General features: G+C 38.0%; 2 protein-coding genes and 1 pseudogene across 5 annotated transcripts; 1 reads left to right on the forward strand and 2 right to left on the reverse strand.

Annotated features, from left to right (window-relative positions):
• Positions 1-436: 436 nt before the first annotated feature.
• LOC111324561 (U3 small nucleolar RNA-associated protein 15 homolog) lies at positions 437-21,135 on the reverse strand. Of its 4 annotated transcripts, none has more exons than XM_088757025.1 (15): positions 20,294-21,135; positions 20,122-20,214; positions 19,553-19,684; positions 18,359-18,411; positions 17,114-17,237; positions 16,820-16,874; positions 16,073-16,198; positions 5,310-5,445; positions 4,835-4,919; positions 4,050-4,208; positions 3,402-3,506; positions 3,029-3,156; positions 2,052-2,127; positions 1,604-1,644; positions 437-1,305 (listed from the first exon to the last, which is right to left on the reverse strand). In XM_088757025.1, exons 1-15 carry the CDS (start codon positions 20,381-20,383, stop codon positions 1,251-1,253), a joined length of 1,458 nt encoding a protein of 485 aa, XP_088613151.1. In that variant the 5' UTR covers positions 20,384-21,135; the 3' UTR covers positions 437-1,250. The 4 variants fall into 4 exon arrangements, with proteins under 4 accessions (XP_088613151.1, XP_022783896.2, XP_088613152.1 ...); XM_088757026.1 differs by lacking the exon at positions 1,604-1,644 and adding an exon at positions 1,712-1,770 and having other exon boundaries at positions 1,163-1,305; XM_022928161.2 differs by lacking the exons at positions 1,604-1,644; positions 2,052-2,127 and adding an exon at positions 1,712-1,770.
• LOC148732666 (uncharacterized) lies at positions 8,352-15,051 on the forward strand (annotated as a pseudogene).
• Positions 12,802-13,996, reverse strand: LOC148732667 (uncharacterized; the record flags this gene model as incomplete). Its single annotated transcript, XM_088757031.1, has 1 exon — positions 12,802-13,996. A coding segment is annotated over one exon (543 nt), but the record flags the coding sequence as incomplete, so codon positions are not given.
• Positions 21,136-21,213: the final 78 nt, after the last annotated feature.

Here is a 21,213-nt window from a genome sequence, read left to right on the forward strand (position 1 = left end):
TCCATACTGGTGATGATTAAGGATATTAAACTTTGTGAGAAATCCTGATAACCTGAGGTAAAAAAGTTTCTCAAGGACCCCCGAGAATCTGGAAAATTCGTGGACGACTTCTTCTTAAATTGTTATTCACTGAGGGTTCGCGTAATCAAGAATTAAAAAAAAAAATTTAGGTGCCCCTTTTAACTATAGTAGGTGTGATAGTTTCTCTGATTGTGTGGTACTCAAACTTGTGAATTTTGGGGAACAGCAATAAGAGGAAACAAATGGCCAGTTAGTTTAACTAAATAAATTTCAGGAAAACCTTGAACGGTTCGAAAACGAATCTAAAGAGCTTTTAGAATTGGTAACTCGTGCTTTTCCTCAAATATATCAATCAATTCCGTGGTATCATTTGAGTTGGCGGCGTCATGGATATCAGTAATAATAAAAATCTCAGTACTGTGGTCATATTTATTGAGGGAACCAAACTCGCTAGAACAGTTTTCTGGGGGGCCTTACCTACACATTAAGTACTAAAATGAAGCAATCAATATAAACTGGAGCTAGTAAAGCAGGGAAAGCGAGCAAGGGAACACAAGTTGGAGGTTCGGTAATTCCAAACTTTATCAGTTCGTTTTACTTTGTTTTAAAACGAAAGTTTGGCGAGAATTACATTTTATAAGAGCAACAGATCGAATTGATAAGATTGGTGTCAGAGTGTTGAGGATAGTAAGTTGACATGCCCACGAGGCAGATACTTGGTGAAATCCTTCATACATGCATCAATACAGAAGAACATATGGGAATACATGGTCATTTGCATTCATTAACATACATTAAGGATTACACCAAGTACTTACCGCCCATGAAGGTACCGTTTTCTCAATTAGTCCGTCCGTGTAAAACATCAAAACCTAATCAACATATTCTTCGAGAGAATGGTTTCTTTCATTGAACATTTTTTTTCGCTTTTGGTACAGTCTTTCTTTGACAATTTTAATAAAATTGTTTCTGTACAATAATTTACAATTGGCGAGTGTTCCTATAAGATCTCTAATATTTGAACGCTCATGTAACTAGCTTGGGTATTCGCCTGCTGGTCTCCTCACCTATTTAGCCACTAGTACGCATCTGATGTTTACTGTCCTTCGTCGTGATCGGTTGTAAGTGATAAAGTAGAAACGGCTGCTGCAAACAAAGTATCTAAACTTCCAAGTAGCTCGAAAGATGTCTGCTGGAAATGGATTTCACTGCCAATCCTGTCTTTTAACCTAGTGAAAAGCTGATCTACTTTTGCTGACTGACCACACACAGGTCCGTAGATATCTAAAGACCAAAAAGGAAGCTTCTGAGAAGTCTGTCAAGGAAACACAATCCTACTTATACATACGTGAATTCCACACAAGACCACTGAGACGCATTAAAAAATATGTTAACACACTTTTATGCAGATTAAAACATTCAGAACTGACTAGTTTTCAACAACCCAAAGTCAGTCCTAATAGAAAAAATATTCAGTTTCAAAGGTTAACGATTTTCCCTTCTGCATGTGTCAGTTTCTTCTCTAAGATGCGAAGATATTTAAGTGGTGCAAGGTTAGCGCTTACCAAAAGCAATGCATTACCTGTCAAAATCAAGACGCTTTACGAGGTAAAAGGCGTGCACCTCAAAAAATTAGATGATTCAAATGATTGATTAGAAAGGGAGAATTACGGAAACAATTGAAGCTTACCAAGAACAGCATTTGCCACATCGATAAGTAGAACTGTATACCGTGGATTACTTACATGTCTGTAAGGAAATTAATGATGTGACCAACTTTTGAATACAGGTTATGATGTATTTCCAGATAATTAATCGGCTGTTAACAAGATTTTTACTAATGCGGTTTGTGCCACTTGAGAGGGGAAATAGGACAGTTATCAAGAAAAAGACAGAGGATGAAATCGAGAAATGAATTCCCCTTCGTATAAATGGTATTTGGAACCCCATAAAAGTTCCTCTTCCTCCTCCCATAGGAGCCCGCAGCAATGGGCGTTAAAAGTGTTTTTTAGAAGTATTTCGATCATTACCTTACAGTTGCCGACTCCAAAGGATGGTGTAAAAACATAACCTCCGATACGACTAAATGGGGTGATGACAGTTAATCTAAACACGAAATATTACATCGTTGCAAACATATTCTTTCAATAAGGAAGTGAAAATATTCATTTTGATAAAATGACCTGTACTCTACTGCGCACACCATATTGAAAAACGTTACAAACCGCCTCCCGGTTAGCTCAATTGGTTAGAGCGCCGGATTGTGATGTGCGGGAGGTCGACGGTTCGAGCCCCGGCCGGACCAATACTCATGGTCTTAAAATAAGTGAGGAGAATTTGCTACCTTTCTATAATCAAGAAATGGATAGATATTCTAGTCTTCTCGGATAAGGACGAATAAACTGTAGGCCCCGTCTTCTGCAGGGTTAGGGGCAGGAGACGTTAATTTCCCACGCACGAGATTATTGTGTGGTGGATGTCCTCCCCTGGGTGGGATGGGTGGATGTTGGCCCTGAAAAGCCCCAATGGGGAGTGGTCAATTAACCTATGTATGTCCAAAAAAGCCCCTTTACAAGGGGCTGTACGCCGTGGTGCGAGCGGGGCTGTAAAATCCACACGGTCCTGCGTAGTGTCCCGCGATATGAAAAATGTAAGATGCGAGGGCACAAAACAGAGCTGAGTTAGTTTCGACTGAAGGGGAAAATGTTTGGTTCCCGATCATAACGCGAGGTCCCAGTGTCATAACCTTTTGACAAATATCTTCCCTTCTGGCCCTCTCAACCGGTCATGAAGTACGTAATATTTCCTAAAAACGTTCTCGCGTTCTCATTGGTTAACTCGCGTCAACAAATCATCATAACTTCGCTTGGAACAATGTAGAGTAACTTTAAAACACAAAGTGCGAAGATTTTTATGCGGCCAACTGTGTCAAAATGTCAGTAACATATTTAAGAATATCATACAAATAACTGTTAAGATGCAAAATCTGTTCACAAAGTATCAGTACCTTATAAGGAACTCTAGCACAGGCACCAAACTATCCTCATCCCTCCCAGCCAGTGCTCTCTTCAGACCCTTTCGCCGTGTCAACTCTTGGAGAAGACTGACTAGAAGTGGAGTGCGACTATAGGGAGGCTGTGAAAAAAAAAAAAAAAAAAGCGTTATATAATTGTTAAACTGAATGTAAAAAAACTTGTCTGCAGGTGCATCACACTTTGTCTCTTGGAACCAGGTCTCACTTAAAAATAACTGGACGCTTGAGTACTTTTAAAATTAGAAAATAGACAAACACTGAATCAAAAGCCTTAGAGTGCTTCAATTATTCAAAGAAGCAACGGTTACATAACACAGATCCTGTTGAATGAAAATCTTAAACCAACCTTCCTCAGAACAGAATCAAGAGCCTTTGAGTACTGAAACTTTTTTAACAATTGGTCATGTTCCTTCAACTTGTGTTTCCTTGGTGCGGACACGACAAAATCACCCTAAAAGGTGTACAAATTAATTGATTTATATGAAATTGGATAGAATGATACCTAGATAAAGAGGAGCTCACCTAAACTTCTGAATTTGTCTTCCCATATTTATAGTAAACCCCAGACCCCCTGGGGATCCCCTACAACATCTACACAGAGATATATAAACATCTTTTTAGGTCTGAGAATGAGTTCAGGTTTTGATCACTATGGTCTTAAATTTGGTAGGTTGGAGTCACAGAGGCAGATAGCGGAACTGTCTTTCAACCGTAGTGAGCGAGAAGTAACCAAACATTTCATTTGAGTAAAAATTTCAGGAGGACCTATTTTCAATAAAATCCATTAAAGGTATTAGATATGGTGGAACTTTCCCTGCATATTCAAATTTTAATCGGTTCTTTGTCAGAGGGTCAATCAAAGATTTATCAGAAAAGCAAGCTATGCACTAACTTCTGTTTGATGATGCAAGACAAGTTCTTTTTTTATAATATAACGAAACACCAATTTACGTACCGGTTCACTATGTGAATCGTGCAAACATAAACATTATACCTTATCAGGCTGGAAATTTTTGCCACGTACAAAGTAAGAGTATGTTCCAGCTGTAAGCTTATTGGCTGTTTGGACCTCATGTTGCACATCTTGTCTCATTCGATATTTTATGGACAGGAATCCATTTGCCATACCAGTCACAACATGTGTATTGTCAGGCTATAATTATAAACATACAGGGATAGAAAGTAATAATAAAGGCAATAGTAAAACATAACTGCAAAAACAACTGCTAAAACAATAGTCATTCTATTGTAAACAAAGGCAAAGGCCATTATTCCAGTTTTCATGCCCAACTTGTAAAACAAGATTGTGATGATTTATTGCAGCAAAAAAGGCTGGTGATTGGTGTAGTATTATCTTATATCTCACCATGTAGAAAATCTTCTCACAAGATTGAAAAACATCTCAGAACTTTTCTACTGTGCTTACGACAGGAGAGACCCATTACACTCAGCAATGTATCTTCTTCTGGAAGCACTTACAGATAGGCCAGTTAGACCCGTTAAATGAATAAAGTGTGCAACCAACATGTTGTTCAGACATGCTTAATATGTCTCATTCTAAAAGGTACTACAAGAAGCAAGAAATTTACTACCTTAACCTAAAACACTAAAGGTTTAATGAGAAATACTAGTCCTGCCACTTTATCATGGTCTGCAGAGGGTGCATAGTGGTACAAAGTAGACTGCATCCTGCTCATCTATAAGTGTGAACCAGGCTCAATTACAAATTATTAAGATTGGTGTCTGGTTAACGCTTACTAATATCCATCAGCAACTTACTGACACTGCAAGACTGAGGATTGGTGATGGATAATCCATGCTGTGAATAACTGTATAATCTTGAACATCATAGATTTTAACATGCCTAAAGGAGATGAAAATACCATAAGCTACCCTGTCCAAGAATCAGCTAATGAGAATAAATCAAACAATTCACAAGATTTTGTACATGTAAGGCTGATTCTTAAAACCCCTATGTATGACCATTCATTGTTCCCTGCAGGTTGAAAGTTCACTGAAATAATTTTTGATCCAATAATGAAAGGTCAAAGAGGTGTTTAATAAAAAACAAACTTAAAATATAAAAGGTACTATTAATATTTCTATTTCATATTTGAATAAGACAGACTGAGATGTAATGCCTGCATCCAGCTTATCTATATCATGATTATTTATACAACATGTACAGCTGCCATTGATAGATTGCAGGACAAGGTTTTCTATGCATGGTATTACATCACACTGAGTCCCAAACCTGTCTAGCGATGCAGACAATAGACGTTTATAATCTCCATCAAAGCAAATAGATGTAATAGTTTTCTGGTGGTTTGAGAATCCTGCTAGAAGTCTTCCACCTCCTAATATATCCCAGACTTTGACGATGTTAGAACCTGTTAAAAAGAAGCATTATAATATAATCAGGGCTCGAAATTAACGGTAATCCATTAACCAATGGTTAGTAATTTTCAACATTTGGTTACTAAAAATGTGTCCAACTAACTCAACATGCTTAGTAAAATTTTCTCACGTATTTATATTATGTTATGGAAATAACCTTTTTACAAATAAATAATAAGTTCTAGGAATGGTTTATGCGTTATTTACTTGCATTAGCTTGTTTTCTGTCTCAAACAATTTGTTCTTGCCGTCTTTGAGATTGATTCGAGCTTTACAGCCATTTTGAGCACTAAGCCCTGGATGCGAATTTGCATCGAATGTGGGGATTTGGACACAACTTTATTGGATCTGCCATGTTGCAAATTCATATTCACTTCAAAATTACTGTTCACAAGGTTCTGGCAGTTCAGCATTGAATTATGCAGAGTTCTTTGGATAGATTCATCAGAAAAAGGCAGGCTCCAGCAGATAGTAACTGTGGTGAAGAGGGAAAATATCAAGAAAAGGAGGCTTGTGTCATTGCAAACAATTTCAAGCATTTAGATCCCCTCATTTTATGGCAGAGAATGTTTACTGCCTTTAAGGATCACTTTCCCAATATCTTGAGGCTTCTGGAAATAATACTCATCCTGCCACTTGCAACAGCAACTGTGGAGCGAGGATTTTCAGCAATGAAGAGAGTGAAGAATGATTGGAGATCCTGTCTCAAGACAGACATCCTCAACATGTTGCTAAGAATAACAATTAATGGTTGTAGTAAATGGCTTGAACCCAGAGGTAACATGTGAAGGTGTAGTCTGATCATCTGGGTGAGTGTAGTCCTGAGAAGGACTGTTGTCGGTGGTAGTGACTGATGTTTCGACAACCTGTGCGGAAGTCATCATCAGAGTCAAGTGAATGATTGTTGTCAGTAGAATGTTCTTATTCCAGTTCGTGTACAATGATCGGTTGGTTTTGCCGTGATGTTATTGGCTGTAAGACTCAAGTGACGTAAGTCGGTTGTGATTGGTCTGTTTCGATCTGTTGGTAAAGTTAGGTCGTTCTTTTTCGGTCGTTTGTGATGTTTATGTTGTGAATGAGTCCTTTGTATGGAGTGGGTAGTTGTTGACATCTGTTTAGGGGAGTCTGTTCTAAGTTAGTTAACCAGCTTTCCAGAGTCAGTCGTTGAAAATAGTCAGTGCTGTAGGTTAGGCATTGCACTGGGACTCTGCGCAATGCCTGTAGGTTAGGCATTGACTGGGACTCTGTAGGTTAGGCATTGACTGGGACTCTGCGCAATGCCTAACCTACAGCACTGACTATTTTCAACGACTGACTCTGGAGAGCTGGTTTACTAACTTGGAACAGACTCCCCTAAACAGATGTCAACAACTACCTGCTCCATACAAACAACTCATTCACGACATAAACATCACAAACGACCAAAAAAGAACGACCTAACTTTACCAACAGATCGAAACAGACCAATCACAACTGACTTACGTCACTTGAGTCTTACAGCCAATAACATCACGGCAAAACCAACCAATCATTTTACACGAACTGCAATAAGAACATTCTACTGACAACAATCATTCACTTGACTCTGATGATGACTTCTGCACAGGTTGTCGAAACGTCAGTCACTACCACCGACAACAGTCCTTCTCAGGACTACACTCACCCGGATGATCAGAATACACCTTCACAATTAATGGTTGGCCAGTTAGCCCAATGGATAGTGCACTGGACTGTTGTGCGGGAGGTGGAGGGTTCGAGCCCCGGCCGGACCAACACTCAAGGTCTTAAAATAATTGAGAAGAATTTGCTACCTTTTCTATAACATAGAGAAATGGTTACCAGATATTCTAGTCTTCTCAGATGAGGACGAATAAACGGAGGTCCCGTCTCCTGCAGGGTTGGGGTAGGAGACGTTAATTTCCCACACACAGGATTACTGTGTGGTGGATGTCCTCCCCTGGGCTGGGCTGGGCTGGGCTGGGATGGGTGGGAAGATAGCAGGTCCACATCAGCAAATAGCTGCCATAATTCAACCTGCTCAAACAAATAAAGTAGATGAGAGATGTCCACTTGATGTATTTGATCCTCAGATAGCTATTCAACATTGGTGGACTTGAGGACAAAGAGCATGTACACCCGACTTTCAGAGGAATACTTAGAATACTCAAGTTGTTAAATCAACTTTAACTGTTTGTAGAGAATGTGCTGTAGTTGTACTCTTCTTGACTAATCATAGTAAACTTCAGCCACTCTTTAATTTGTCCTAGTTGTTATTAACAAAATGTTCAATATTTGAGGGCACTGGTTTAGGAAAACATGAAAGCAATGACTGCAGTAATGCAACCAGACAGATGGATAAAGTCCTCTAATATCAATTTATTTTGTGACTGCAAATCGAAATGTGCTAGAAAGAAAGGCTGTGGTGTTTGCCCATGTAAATTGGCAGGGAAGACGTGTTTGCCAAGTTGTAACTGCAGCTCTGAAAAATGCCAAAACAAAGATACCACCACAGAAAATCGACTAGAATGAAAATCAACATTACAACCTACTGTAGTGCTGCAGCATCCTACTACAGAGGTTTGACTACCTGTGACAGAGACCCAAAAAGAAGTTTTGGAAATAACTACAGCAATGGTGAACAGAGAAGCACTTGAAAATTTATGCAGAAGTGAAGTAACTAAATTTGATCCCACTAAGAGCATTTATGGTGCTTTCATCTCTGATCCCCCAGAAACCATCAAGCACGTCAAAGAGTAAGGAACACAGTGCAGCGATTGAATGAAGACTAGCTCTCTGGAAACAGGGAGACCTAAATCTCTTAATGAAAGAAGTACGATTTATACAAGAAAAGTTTGTGTCCTCAAGAAAAGCCAAATCAGTTGAGGACATAACTAGGACTTTTGCAAGACTCGTTATGCAAGGGAAAATGACAGCAGTGATCAAACTTCTGGATCGAGATAGTAGTACTGTACTTGTAACGCCTTCACAAGAAGTTTTGGAGGAGCTGAAAAAGAAACATCCATCAGCTGCTGAAGTACAAAAGGAATGCCTTCTGAATGGCCCAAAAGATCAAATTCCACCCAGCATCTATGACCTAATCAATAAGCAAAAGATCTACGATGCAGCGCTGAAAACCAAGGGCTCCGCTGGACTGTCAGGAATGGACGCTGAGTTATACCACAGAATCCTGTGTTCTAAGAATTTCGCTGGTGAGGGAAAGCCGCTGAGAGAAGAAATTGTAGTGATGACCAGGAACCTGTTGAAGTCATGCTATTATCCGTCCCTACTAGAAGCCTACACGTCATGTAGGCTTGTCCCTCTAGATAAGAACCCTGGAATTCAACCAATAGGAGTGAGTGAAGTGCTGCAGCGTATTATTGGCAAAACCACAGCAATCTTCTTAAAGGAGGAAATCAAGTCCACTGCAGGCCCTCTACAGGTTTGCGCAGGCCACAGCATGGGAGCCGAGGCTGCCATACATACCATGAGCCAAGTCTCTGATGAGGAAGAAACAGATGGAATTTTGCTTATCGACGTGACTAACGTGTTTAATCTGATGAACAGAGCAGTAGCCTTGCATAACATCCAAATAACTTGTCCATTAATGTCTCAGTATGTAATCAACACCTATCAAAGCCCCCCAAGGTTATACGTCTGCGGTGGTGGAGAGATTTTGTCACAGGAAGGTACTACTCAGGGGGATCCACTAGCTATGCCCTGGTATTCAGTTAACACATCTATCATGATACAAAGTTTGAGATCGCATGTACCAGGAGTTAAACAAGTTTGGCTGGCTGATGACTCAGCAGGGGGAGGGAGAATAGAAGATTTATACCAATGGTACAAGTACCTGTGCAAGGATGGAAAGAAATATGGCTACTTGGTCAATGGATCAAAGAGTTGGCTGATTGTGAAGTCACAAGAATTAGCGGATGAAGCAAACGGGTCTTTGGTGACAAAGTCAATATCACAATGGAAGGGAAAAGGCACCTAGGGGCTGTTATAGGATCTAAGGAGTACAAAGATCAGTACTGCGCAGAGAAAGTTCAAGGCTGGAAAGGGGAAATTTTAACACTATCAGAAACAGCTAAAAGCCAACCACATGCAGCCTATATTGTAATCACCAAGGGATACAAATCTAAATTCCCTTACTGTATGTGAACTATCGAGTCTTTCGAAGAATAGGTAGACCCTGTACAGCAGGTCATTGATGAGATGTATCTCCCCATCCTATTCGGCCACGCAGAACCCCTCCCAGATGAACTGAGTGAACTTGTGACACTAACACCAATGCAAGGCGGCCTGGGAATACCTGATTTGACAACAGAAGCCCCACAACAGTACTCAGCGTCAAAAATTTTCACCAGACAACATGTCGAGTCTATCAAATCTCAAAGTGAAATCATGAATACGAATGAGCACTTGGTAGAGGAACTAAAGAGAGACCTGTGGTCACTCAACAACAACAACAACAACAACAACATTGACTTTATTTTTTTTAAAATGAAAGAAATAAAGGCTTTTGTAGCCCGCAGTTAGCAAAGCTATTCTAGGCGGGCTACCTAAACAGACACTGTATAGGCTCACACACACACACACACACGCACGCACACACACACGCAACAATGAAATAAATAAATAAATGAGCAAATAAAAATAAATAATAAATAATAGTAGTAAAATCATGTTAAAGGTTTTAACTGAGCCAGTCACACAAGGGAGTTTTTAACAGGTCAAAGAGAAAGCTAATCAGTTGAAATACAAATATAAGCTAGAAAGGTCAAGGTAGCGCAAGTCAACATTCATCTCCTCAATTTCAAGAATTTTCAAAAGCAAGTGAGTTAGCTCACGTTTAAAAGGTGCTTTCTTTAGCTTACGAATTTCAGGGGGGATGCCATTCCATATTTTCGCACCAACTCTAGAAAAGGAAAACAACTGATGATTTGTTCTCGCCTGTTTTATATAAAAGCTTCCAGCTACTGAGAAACGAGTAGAGTAGGAATGAACCTGTTCAGAGTGAGTAAAAAGTTCAGAAATATTGAGAGGAGCACAGCGATTTTTGATGTCATGTAACAGAGAGGCAACCAATTTGAAGTAAAGCATTTTTATCGGTAGAATTCCCGAACGACTAAAAAGAGGAGCACTGTGAGATGTATAATCGGAAAAGTGCATTAGACGAAGAACCCGCTTTTGTAAAATGACGATTTTGTTTAGGTGAGTATTGGCGGCTTGGCCCCAAGCAACGAGGCCATAGGAAATATACGGTTCAATGAGCGAGCGGTAAATGTTTATAAGAGTAGTGAGCGGTACCAAGTGTCTTAGCCTTGCAACAATACCGATACCTTTGCTTATTTTCGTGGAAATGTAGTTAATATGATGCTTCCAGGAGAGATTACCGTCAATGAGAACACCTAGGTATTTAACATATGTCTTACGTTCAAGAGATACCAATTGCTCCGAGTTATTATCAAGTATTTTAAGGTTTACTTCTCGGTATAGTTTGTGTTGATAAGGATGAAAAATAACGAAATTAGATTTGGATACGTTAAGAGATAATTTATTTGAATTCAGCCATTCACACAACTTCAATATCTCTTCATTGACGACAACTTCAAGTTTCTTTAGATCTTTTTCTGCATATAGTAAATTGGTATCATCAGCAAATAGGTAAAAGTCAAACTTTTTGGAGGAACGATGCATGTCATTGACATAAATTAAGAAAAGAAGCGGACCAAGTATAGAACCTTGAGGGACTCCACACACTATTCTCTCTTTGCTAGAGACAATAGAACCGATTTGGGTTGATTGCATCCTGACAGACAAGTATGATGAGAACCAGTCATTAATCAATCCTCTAATTCCATAATGGTGTAATTTATGCAACAAAATCGAATGATCAACTGTGTCGAAGGCCTTTTTCAAGTCAATGAAAATGCCACAGGAATATAATTTTTTATCAATGTTGTTTTGAATTGTATTTAGAATATCCAGAATTGCATGTTGAGTTGAGCAGTTCTCTCTAAATCCATATTGCGATGTGAAAAATATATCATTTTTATTTATAAAAGATTTTAGGCGTTTGTACATTAGTTTTTCGAATATTCGATTAAACACGGACAGTAACGATATTGGGCGATAATTGTTTGGGTCAGTTTCATCATCCGCTTTATAAATTGGAATTACTACAGCATGCTTTAATTTGTGGGGATAGATACCAGTTGAAATGGACATGTTCATTAGTTCAGCTAGGGTATGAGATAAAGCTTGACGTGCGGACTTCAAAAGACGAACTGGACATGAATAAAGTCCGTAGGCTTTTTTTGATTGAGTACTCAAAATTTCCATTTCAATTTCAGTAGAAGTGACAACGTCAAAGAAGAAAGAATTGGCGTAATTTGAATTCCCTAGGTAATCCTTAAAGTCCCTGGTGGATAATGGTATGCTATTTGCAAGTTTAGGTCCGACAGATGCGAAATGATAATTCAGTGCATTAGCTATTTCTGATTGGTTTTGTGTTGTACCCCGGTTGTCTGGAAGCTGGAGCGACGATACGAGCTTAGTCTTTTTGTGCTTATTAATTAAAGTGTTAATCCCCTCCCAAGTTTTTTTCATATTATTTAGGTTGCTACTAAAATAGGATTGTTAGTAAAGTCTTTTACTCTGGCGAGTAAGGCTTAAAATTGTGTTCCTGTACAACTTGTATGTAGCCGTGTCACCAGAGTAAAAGAGATCGTTCTTAATTTTTATTGATCTACGTAAACCTCTAGTTATCCACGGTTTAGATAGTTGCTTGGCCTTGCGTTTTGATACAAATTTGAGAGGAGCATGTCTATTAACAATTTTATTCAATCTGTTGTAGAACGAAGAAAAGCGTTTGTCAATAGAGCCATTAGAGATCAAACCGGTCCAGTCAGTTTGAGAAATGTCACTGATAAAGTTTTCTTCCGAGAATCTCGAATAGTCACGGATTTTAGTCCCCTGATAGCGAGATTTTAAAGATGGAGAATGGATGATGCAAAATTGAGAGTAGTGGTCACTTATATCTGAGACAATGTTGCCGCTGGAGAGTTTAAAGCCAATGCTGTTAACAAGAATATTGTCAATAAGTGTGGCAGAATTATTATGGACTCTTGTAGGCTTGTCAATTACTGGAAAAAAGGAGTAACTTTGCAGGGACAGCAGAAAGTTATGAGAAAAATCACAGGTTTCAGATTTGAGGAGATCAATGTTGAAGTCGCCCATGACATATATCGGTTTATTGGCAGAGCTTAGTCTTTCTATTGTCATATCGAAATACGTTTGAAATTGTTCAGGAGAAGTATGTTGCCTATAGATTACACCGCATATAACATTTTTACCTATTAAAAATTCGAGTTCAATCCATAAGGCCTGGAAAGCCTCGTTAGAGGTTTTTTCGAGAACTGTGTAATTTAAACTGGCGTCAACATACATACCAACACCTCCACAAGAAAGAGGAGTTGGCACCTGTTCGAATTGGTAATTAGGTATATGTGGATTAAAGTCTATTCTGGCCGAGTTTGTAATTTTAGTTTCGGTTATTCCGATTACGCTGAAGTGGTAGTCTAGTTCATCCAGTAAATGTACTTGCAAATTTTCAAGGTTACGTCGAAGGCTTCGTACATTATTATGTAGAATTGAGAAAGATGTTTTGTTTTCATCTCGCATGAGATCGTTTTTAAACTTGCAAAAGCTATGTGGTGAGAAATATCGGCTTCGAATTTGTTGATTATTTAGGTTGCTATCAGGATTGACACTACTTTGAGTATTCAAACTAAAAATATCTAATTCATGGAGGCTACGGAGCTTATCTAAGTACTTTTTCGTTGGCAAGTTACTGTTCAGGCTATTATTGAACTGACCATGCGTTCGGATGATATCAACATTTGAGAAAGGAAGGTTTTTTAATAAAGATTTGTTTGCTCGGCAAACATATCTGTCACTTAGGACTACCATTGAGAGTTGTTATTACGAGATATATACTTAGCTTTGGTCTCCGTTTTCCAGACTGAGCAGATCACCAATATTCTTGATCTTGATGGCTCGAGACGTAGCATCTTTCCGTAAATAAACAAAGGAGCCCTTTGACCAACAGTACTGGTAATAATGCTGTTCTTTAAACTTCTTCGCCTCGAACAGGACTGTTTGCATTCGGGGTGACAAATGATCAAAAATTCTAACCGCGCTTAACGAGGCATCCTCAGGGAGTCCAACGGAAGCCGGGTCCAATTTGCATGCATCTTTACGATGATTCATGACGCTTTCTTTGGCTAAACGCCTGACAAATCTACAAACTATCGGCTTTGGCTTTCCATTGTTATTCCTGCTGGGAACACGATGGGCGGTGTCGATGTCATACATCGATAGATCAGCTCCCGTTTCTTTAAAAATGTTTAGGCAAAGCTTGCTTATCGAGGCTGCGGATTCATCTTGCAGCCTCTCAGGCACTCCCACAATTTTTACATTATACTGGAAACTATGTTCTTGAATTTCGTCAATAGCATTTCCAATAATATCTACCTTGGCTTTCAGCTCTTTCACTCAAGGCAGAGAATACAAGGTCCAAAATTGAGAGTATCGATGCACCCCTCAACCCTGAGCTGTTGAGTCTCAAACAGTAAGCCAGACACAAAGGTGTAAGTTCCTGGCTCAATGCCATACCCCTCAAAGATCAGGGTTTGGCATTGAATAAGCAAGAATTTATGGATTCTCTACGATTGTGGTACAATTTACCACTGCAGGACATACCGTCTACCTGTGCTTGTGGTGAGCCATTTAACATAAGCCATACCTTGTCATGTAAAAAGGGGGGATTTGTGGCTCAATGCCATGGTGGAGTGAGAAATCTACTAACCCCCCCACTCAGCAAAGTATGCAAGAACGTCCAAGTGGAGCCTCACCTCCAGCCATGGGACAATGAAGTGATGAATTTAAGATCAGCCACAACAAGTTCCGACGTAAGATTGGATGTGAAGGCTGATGGCTTCTGGTCGCATGGAGTGACAGCATTTTTCAGTGTTAGAGTGGCGCATGTCAACTCCAAGACTAACCAGGGGAAATTAACTGCAGCAATTTTCAAGGAACAGGAGTGAGAAGAAGAGAAAGCACCAACAAAGGGTGCTAGAAGTCGGGATGGGCTCCTTTACCCTACTTATTTTTGGAACCAACGGCGGGATGGGCAAAGAATGCAAAATGTTTATGAAACATTTAGCGGAGAAATTGGCAGAGAAGAACGTTGAAGGTTACCGTTGAGGGTTAGCTGGCTCAGGACCAGGATTTCTTTCAAAATATTAAAGTCTGTAAATACTAGCATCAGAGGATTGCGACAGCCCTTTTTTAGAAGTGAAGTTGTAGATGATTTTAAAGTAAATTGTACAGCTGCTGACCTATTTTTATGAAATAATTTCATATTTGTAAACCCCTTTCTGTAACGAATTTCGTAATTAGCCCATTGGCCTTATTTTTTTTAGTAAATAGTTACTAGCCTTATTGTAAATTTTACATTAATATAAGCAGAAGATTACGTCTAATTTTATTCTTAGTTTAAATTACATAGTGACCTTTTTTCCTGAATTGTAAATAGCCTGATTAGCTTTATTGTTATTTTAATACTAGCAATATTAGTTTTTAGTAGTTTAGTGTTTTAATTATAAAGTATTCCTATCATTAGATCTTTTATTTCAATGATGTCATCATTTTAAAATGGAGCATTCAAATATTTGAGATATCGTAACTTGTGAGCTTGGATACCAAACTATATAATTTGGTTATTAAAAAGATGTCTGCTAGCCTGAAGGGTTAGTGATCCAAAAATTAAATTCAAGCCCTGGTAATGAAAATACCTTGACCACACCCCCCTCACCTTCCAACACTTTGGAATACCATTATTTTTCAATTCACATTTAAGGTGGCATGGAGCTTACTTTATCTTGTATTTAGATGTAAAGTAGAATGCTTCAAGTGAAAGAGTGGATATGTCCAAGGCCAGAACAGTTCGTATTCAATGCTGACTAATTCTAGAAAATACAGGAACTATATTTACTAGTTTAAGTGCCCCATCCCAGTGCATGTAGGAGCAAAAGTAAAGGTGACCACTATTGAATAAAAGCTGAATTTTTAGAAACCTCTTTTCCCAAAAAACAATGTTTTCAATGCAAAATAAAAAATTTTTCTGAGTCTTTTTTTGGTTCCACTTCACTCTTCGAGTCAGATCACAAAGATCTAGAAGGCAAGGCTGTTTTCTCACCCCAATGAAAAAGTGTTTCTATTTTACTCCTGACTTACCCTTCTCATCACTTTTTAGAAAAGTAAAAATTTTAAAAGTCACTCGCAAGAAAGAACTACACCCAAATAACCCCAGCCACCTGAGTTGTGAAAAATTTGATAAATGCTGCTTTGTCCCATAAAAAAGAATTCAGTTCACTCAATAGATAAGTTGTAATTTATATTGATTTCAGGTTAAGATCAAACTAGTTTAATAATTTGTACTTTTCTTGGCTTAAGAAATAACTGAAATAACTTTGAAAAACATCAACAAATCAAAATGACTAGGAATAATTTTGACCTAGAACTCATTCCACACCCATTTACAGTTTCACTCACCAGCTGACACACATAATCCACCTGTTGGAAAGATCTGTACACTTTCAACTGGAGAGCCGTGATCCATAGATAATACACTACCCTGGCTGCGCACATCCCAAACCTTGAGCCAGTGGTCATAGGCACCTATCACAAATCAAACAAAGACAACATGACGGCAAACAATTATGAAATATTAAAATAGTCTGGGTCTAAACCCTTTAAACTGTGATTATTTAATTTACCAACAAATATGTCCCTTGAGTACCATTCACAGGAATGACAACTCAAATATTTTTGCTCCGATAAAATCTGCTATTTACACACAATGCTCCACAAAATTTAACTTGATTGACAACCTGGTATCTACCCACTGCATGGCATGCTCATGCCTGCCTAATGATTGTAATGGACTGGATATTACAACAACAAAACACAAGAAGATAAGTTTTGATGAAATAAAGTAATTATCAACCATCAGAAAGACTTTGCCCAAATAATAAGAATAAAATAAAAAAAAAATACCAGCAACTAAGAGTTATCAACAACCAAAACAGGCTGGTGCAAAAGGAGTCAAAATATTTACTTTTATTTTCCTTAGGCAGGATTTAAAGCCAGCTTCATATTTACTTGCAAGTCACAGACAAAAAGAAAAAGAAAAAACAATGCCCTTTCTTATTTAAGTGCTGTTGATAACTAGGATTTTATGTTTCCCCAAACACACAACTGATAATTTTCTAAATCCTTAAAAAAAACAATAAAAAATACCTGTAACGAAAAGATCCTCACTTCTCTGGCTAGGAGCACCACATCGTACATAATCCTGTCAAAGCATAACAACCACGGAATGTTACTGTGACTAACTAAGGGGTCTATCAATTTTACAATAGACAGTCATTTAAAGTCTGTTGACTATACCTCAGTCTGCAACTGTTTGAATTTTGCAAGACAAAACATTTTACGCTCAAAATTGCTTTCAAACATTGTTTCATCTACAATAGTGAATGCTTCTGGCTGTAAGTTTCTTGATATTAATAATCCAACAGCCACAAGCAAGTTCACCTTATGTTCCTTAAATGTTGTTATATCCTGTCCTGTTGCTATATCCCAACACACTACAGACCGATCATCAGAGCCAGACATCACATGCAAGTTGTCCAACATAAACTTGGTAACCTGAACTGGGCTGAAAAACATCAAGGAAAAACTATTGTTCAGATCAAACATGAAACAACTCAGAATCTCAAGCAGGAAAGTCTCTTAAATTTGCTTTTATATACCAAAATGTCAAATTGTATTAAATATAAAATAATACATGGGTGCACTTATGGAATTTCTCTTCAAATGTTCAACTTGATTGCTGATAACCACCCAGAATTATTCGGTTCAATTTCAATTCCTGTAAATTTCACTCGATGTCACAAATATTTTCCTGTTACGTGACACAATTCAACAGATATTAAATTTCTTATTAATTTAATAATAAGTTCTTATATAGCACATTAAAATTGAACTCTATGCGCTTTACAATTACAATTAACAAAATTTCAATAAATATCCTATACATGCAATTATCGCTACTCTATCTAAACTAACGAAGTATTACGTGTTATACATAAATTTGACAACGTACAACATAAAAAAATCTGGTGGCTTAATTTTTGAAAAGATAAGTTTTCAATAAGTGTTTAAAGGAGTCAACAGATCAGCGTTTTTTTATGCTTTCAGGTAGTAAAGGTAAAAACTCTGATATCTGGATACAGTTGATAAGTAGTTCTCATGTACCAACAAATTCCAGGAATTTTAACAGTGCTAATGGTTTAGTTCATTTTCATTTTTCACTGGAAGTCTTGAAATATCAGCAAAAGTAACAAAAAAACTTATAGTTTCATTTTTGTTATTAGGATAATTGTATTCTAAGAAATAGACAACATTTTTGAGAGACCTGTTTTGGCATGTTTATGCCATCTTCAATTAATGATTAACTGAATGCAAGTAATTATATAGCATACAAGTAGATGAATAAAATATTTACAGTATGATGTAATACAAAAGCGGGTACTAATTACAACGTGACACCAAACATCAAAGGTGTGAACTAAAACACCAGAAAAGTGTTATAATGCTGTAATTGTTTGTTAAGTTCAGGTTTGGTAAATGAGACATCGTCATTGTCCTTATCAACATCATCACTATCACCAAAATTATTATTGTCATCATTGTACCATCATTTACCTTATAGCAAGAATTGTCATTGATATTGCAATAAATATGGGGAGCCAAGCTATAAAATATTTTACACCTCACCTAGTGTGCCCCTTAAAATCTCTTAAAACAGCTCGACTGTTGACATCAAATACCTGAAATAAATAGATTCCATCCATTTTGAAATCACTGGTGGTCCCTGTAATCTGATTGGCTCTAATTGGTGTGATTTATTCCCAAATCGCACCATTTTTTGCTCTAAATTGCATCATTTTACACTTGACTGAGTTTTTGACACATGAAAAAAAAAATGGCTCTGTACTGTATCAGTAAAATATTTAAATTGACCAAGTCCTGTATTTGGGCGATTTCAAAATGGATGCAATAAAGTGGTAATTGAACCTTGTGTCATGCAATTTTGGTCTGATATCATACTTGTGATTTTAAATCAAACTCGCACTGCACGCTCATTCGATTTTGAAATCACACATATGATTTCAGCCCAAATTGCACTCCACTCAGTTCAATTACCATTATAAATCACAACAAAGGTTGTTTGATTTTGGAAAGTTCAGAGATTCTATGTTTGAGCCTTTCTCCTCCTTTCTAATAGGAAAAAATTAGAATGAATACAAGAATGATCTTTAAGGAAAATTTCACATAAAAATTCATATTTATGCCATATTTAATATGACATAGTACTTAGTATGGCTGCCATACCCAGCCAAAATTTCAGTTCCTTAAGTAACCCTTTGAAATCCCTGACATTTACTTGAATCTGGGCTTGTAAACCATTTACTGGCAATGGAAGGAAAGAAAGCCCTCTTTTACTGTCTCTTGGACACCTCTCCAAGCAAAATAAACTTTCTCGGGAAGGCATGGCCAGTTAAGCATAAGTCAGTCTAAGGAAGCAATATGTGACCAGTATACAATCGTAACCCTAAAATTGACTTTTACTCAACTAGCATATAACTCAGTGAGTTAAACTAAATGGTGTCATTAAGTTTTACCTATCAGCCATTTATCCCTTTGCCAATCCCACTGAGAAGTCCTGTGCCAACCCAAAGTAACTTTTGAGTTAAGGAGGCCAGGTTACTTTATATCTATAGGCTCCAGGACTTGACTATTACTTTCTAACTTTCAGTATACTGAGTATGTCATACAGGCACACAAACTGCAAATTGTGTGACATACTTTGTACATCAAACAAGCAGTGAAGGGTTAAATTACATTAGAACTTGACTTAAGAAATATAACAGGGGCAGACTTGTGGGAACATCTTGTACACGGTAATACCTGCACTGAGCCATTCTCTCTTCCAGCAACTATCAAATTCCCATCATTACGAAAACTACCACAGTAAACTTTTTCCTTAAAATTTGAGAATGATTTGTTGACTTGGTTTGAGCTGGAACTGTAAATTTGGATCTGAAAGAGAAATAATTTCAGACATATACTCACATGATTAGAAAATGTAAGTGAACAAAGTTGGCTAATGTAACATTCAGCTGTTAACACTAAGCATAAGGTTTACCCGCGGATTGGATAAATTGACACCACTGATCAGTAGTACTTAGCAATGAGGCTACACTCCTACAGCAAAACCTCCTTCACACGATCTCTCGTGAATTTCCCTTAAAGAGCATTTTTCAGTTAATTTCTTTTAGCATGCTTGGAATCCCCGTTATGTCGAACTGGTTTACGCTTTCTTAGTCATTTGTCGTACGCCTGACACTTCCTACTGCTTGTTGCAACTACATGTGCCTCAAGACCCTTGAACTTTAACTTACTTAATAAACTGAACACAACAAAATGCCTTAATATTATTTTATTGTTTCGTACTTACGCAGAAAAGTTATACTTACTCGTGAAGAGCTAGTGGCGATAAAATTGTGGGGCTTTGATCTACAGAAATCCACGTGGCTAACTGTACCGTACTCTTTGACGATGATGGGGAACTGAAATGTAAATTAAAACACCAAAATAATAACATCACTTTCAGATTCTCCCCGGAGTAAGGATAAGCTGATTTCTTACGCTGAGTTTTTTCCAATATCTTGTTTCGCTTGTCTGACGTGTAGCAATTTTAGGGAACTTGCGGATACCCAGGCGTTGGAACTCCGCCATTTTGTTGCTGAAATGAATACTGATCAGCGGTTGGAAGGCATAATTTGTGGTTGTGTAAGGTAACAAATTGTGTCTATGAAGATAACAAATGGTATGCTGCGAGCTAAATAGTTTTTAAAATTTGAAACACGCGGATCCTCCAGGTTCCCTTTTAAAGCAGTAATTACAAAAGTCTGTTTGTCTTCAGTCTACTTGTTTAGTTCACATTTGAGAACTGAGCACTAATTATTCACAGGAGGGCGACTGGTACACCAACAAGTTTGCTTTTCCCCCACTTAGCGGGCACTTTTATCTATCTGCCTCCACCGCCCGTCCGTCTCCGAGTAGATAAAACCACATGTAACCAATACCAATACACAACTACGTGAGATATTTCATACTTGTATGAGATATAATGTTAAAGTGCCCGTCTCGCAATTTTGAACTGATCAGATTTCCTTCTAAACCTTTTGTAGACAAAGGATGCACCCAGCTGTGACCATGATCACACCCCGGTCAATCTCGTGTACCTCTTCAAAGCTAGATCTCCAACCTCTGGATGCAAACTTCGAGAAGAAAATATCAACTCAACTTAAGGACGCAACATTGGAAAATTTGTGTGTTTTATGGGAGTGAGGATTTTGGAAAATGAAATATATTTTTTTAATTGGGGTAAATGATGGATGGGCTAAGTTTGAGCTCAGGCCGCACTTATTCCACAAGAGAAGTTGCTCTATATTGAAAAGTCCTTTGGCCGCTAGCAGCGCGGAAGAGTGGTACGTTCAAAAGTTGAGATTTCCAAGTAGACGAGAAGGCGGATCTCTTGACGAGCTTAGTTGTCAAATACTCTG

Source organism: Stylophora pistillata, chromosome 4 (assembly GCF_964205215.1).
Source record: "Stylophora pistillata chromosome 4, jaStyPist1.2, whole genome shotgun sequence".
Classification (NCBI taxonomy): Eukaryota; Metazoa; Cnidaria; class Anthozoa; order Scleractinia; family Pocilloporidae; genus Stylophora; species Stylophora pistillata.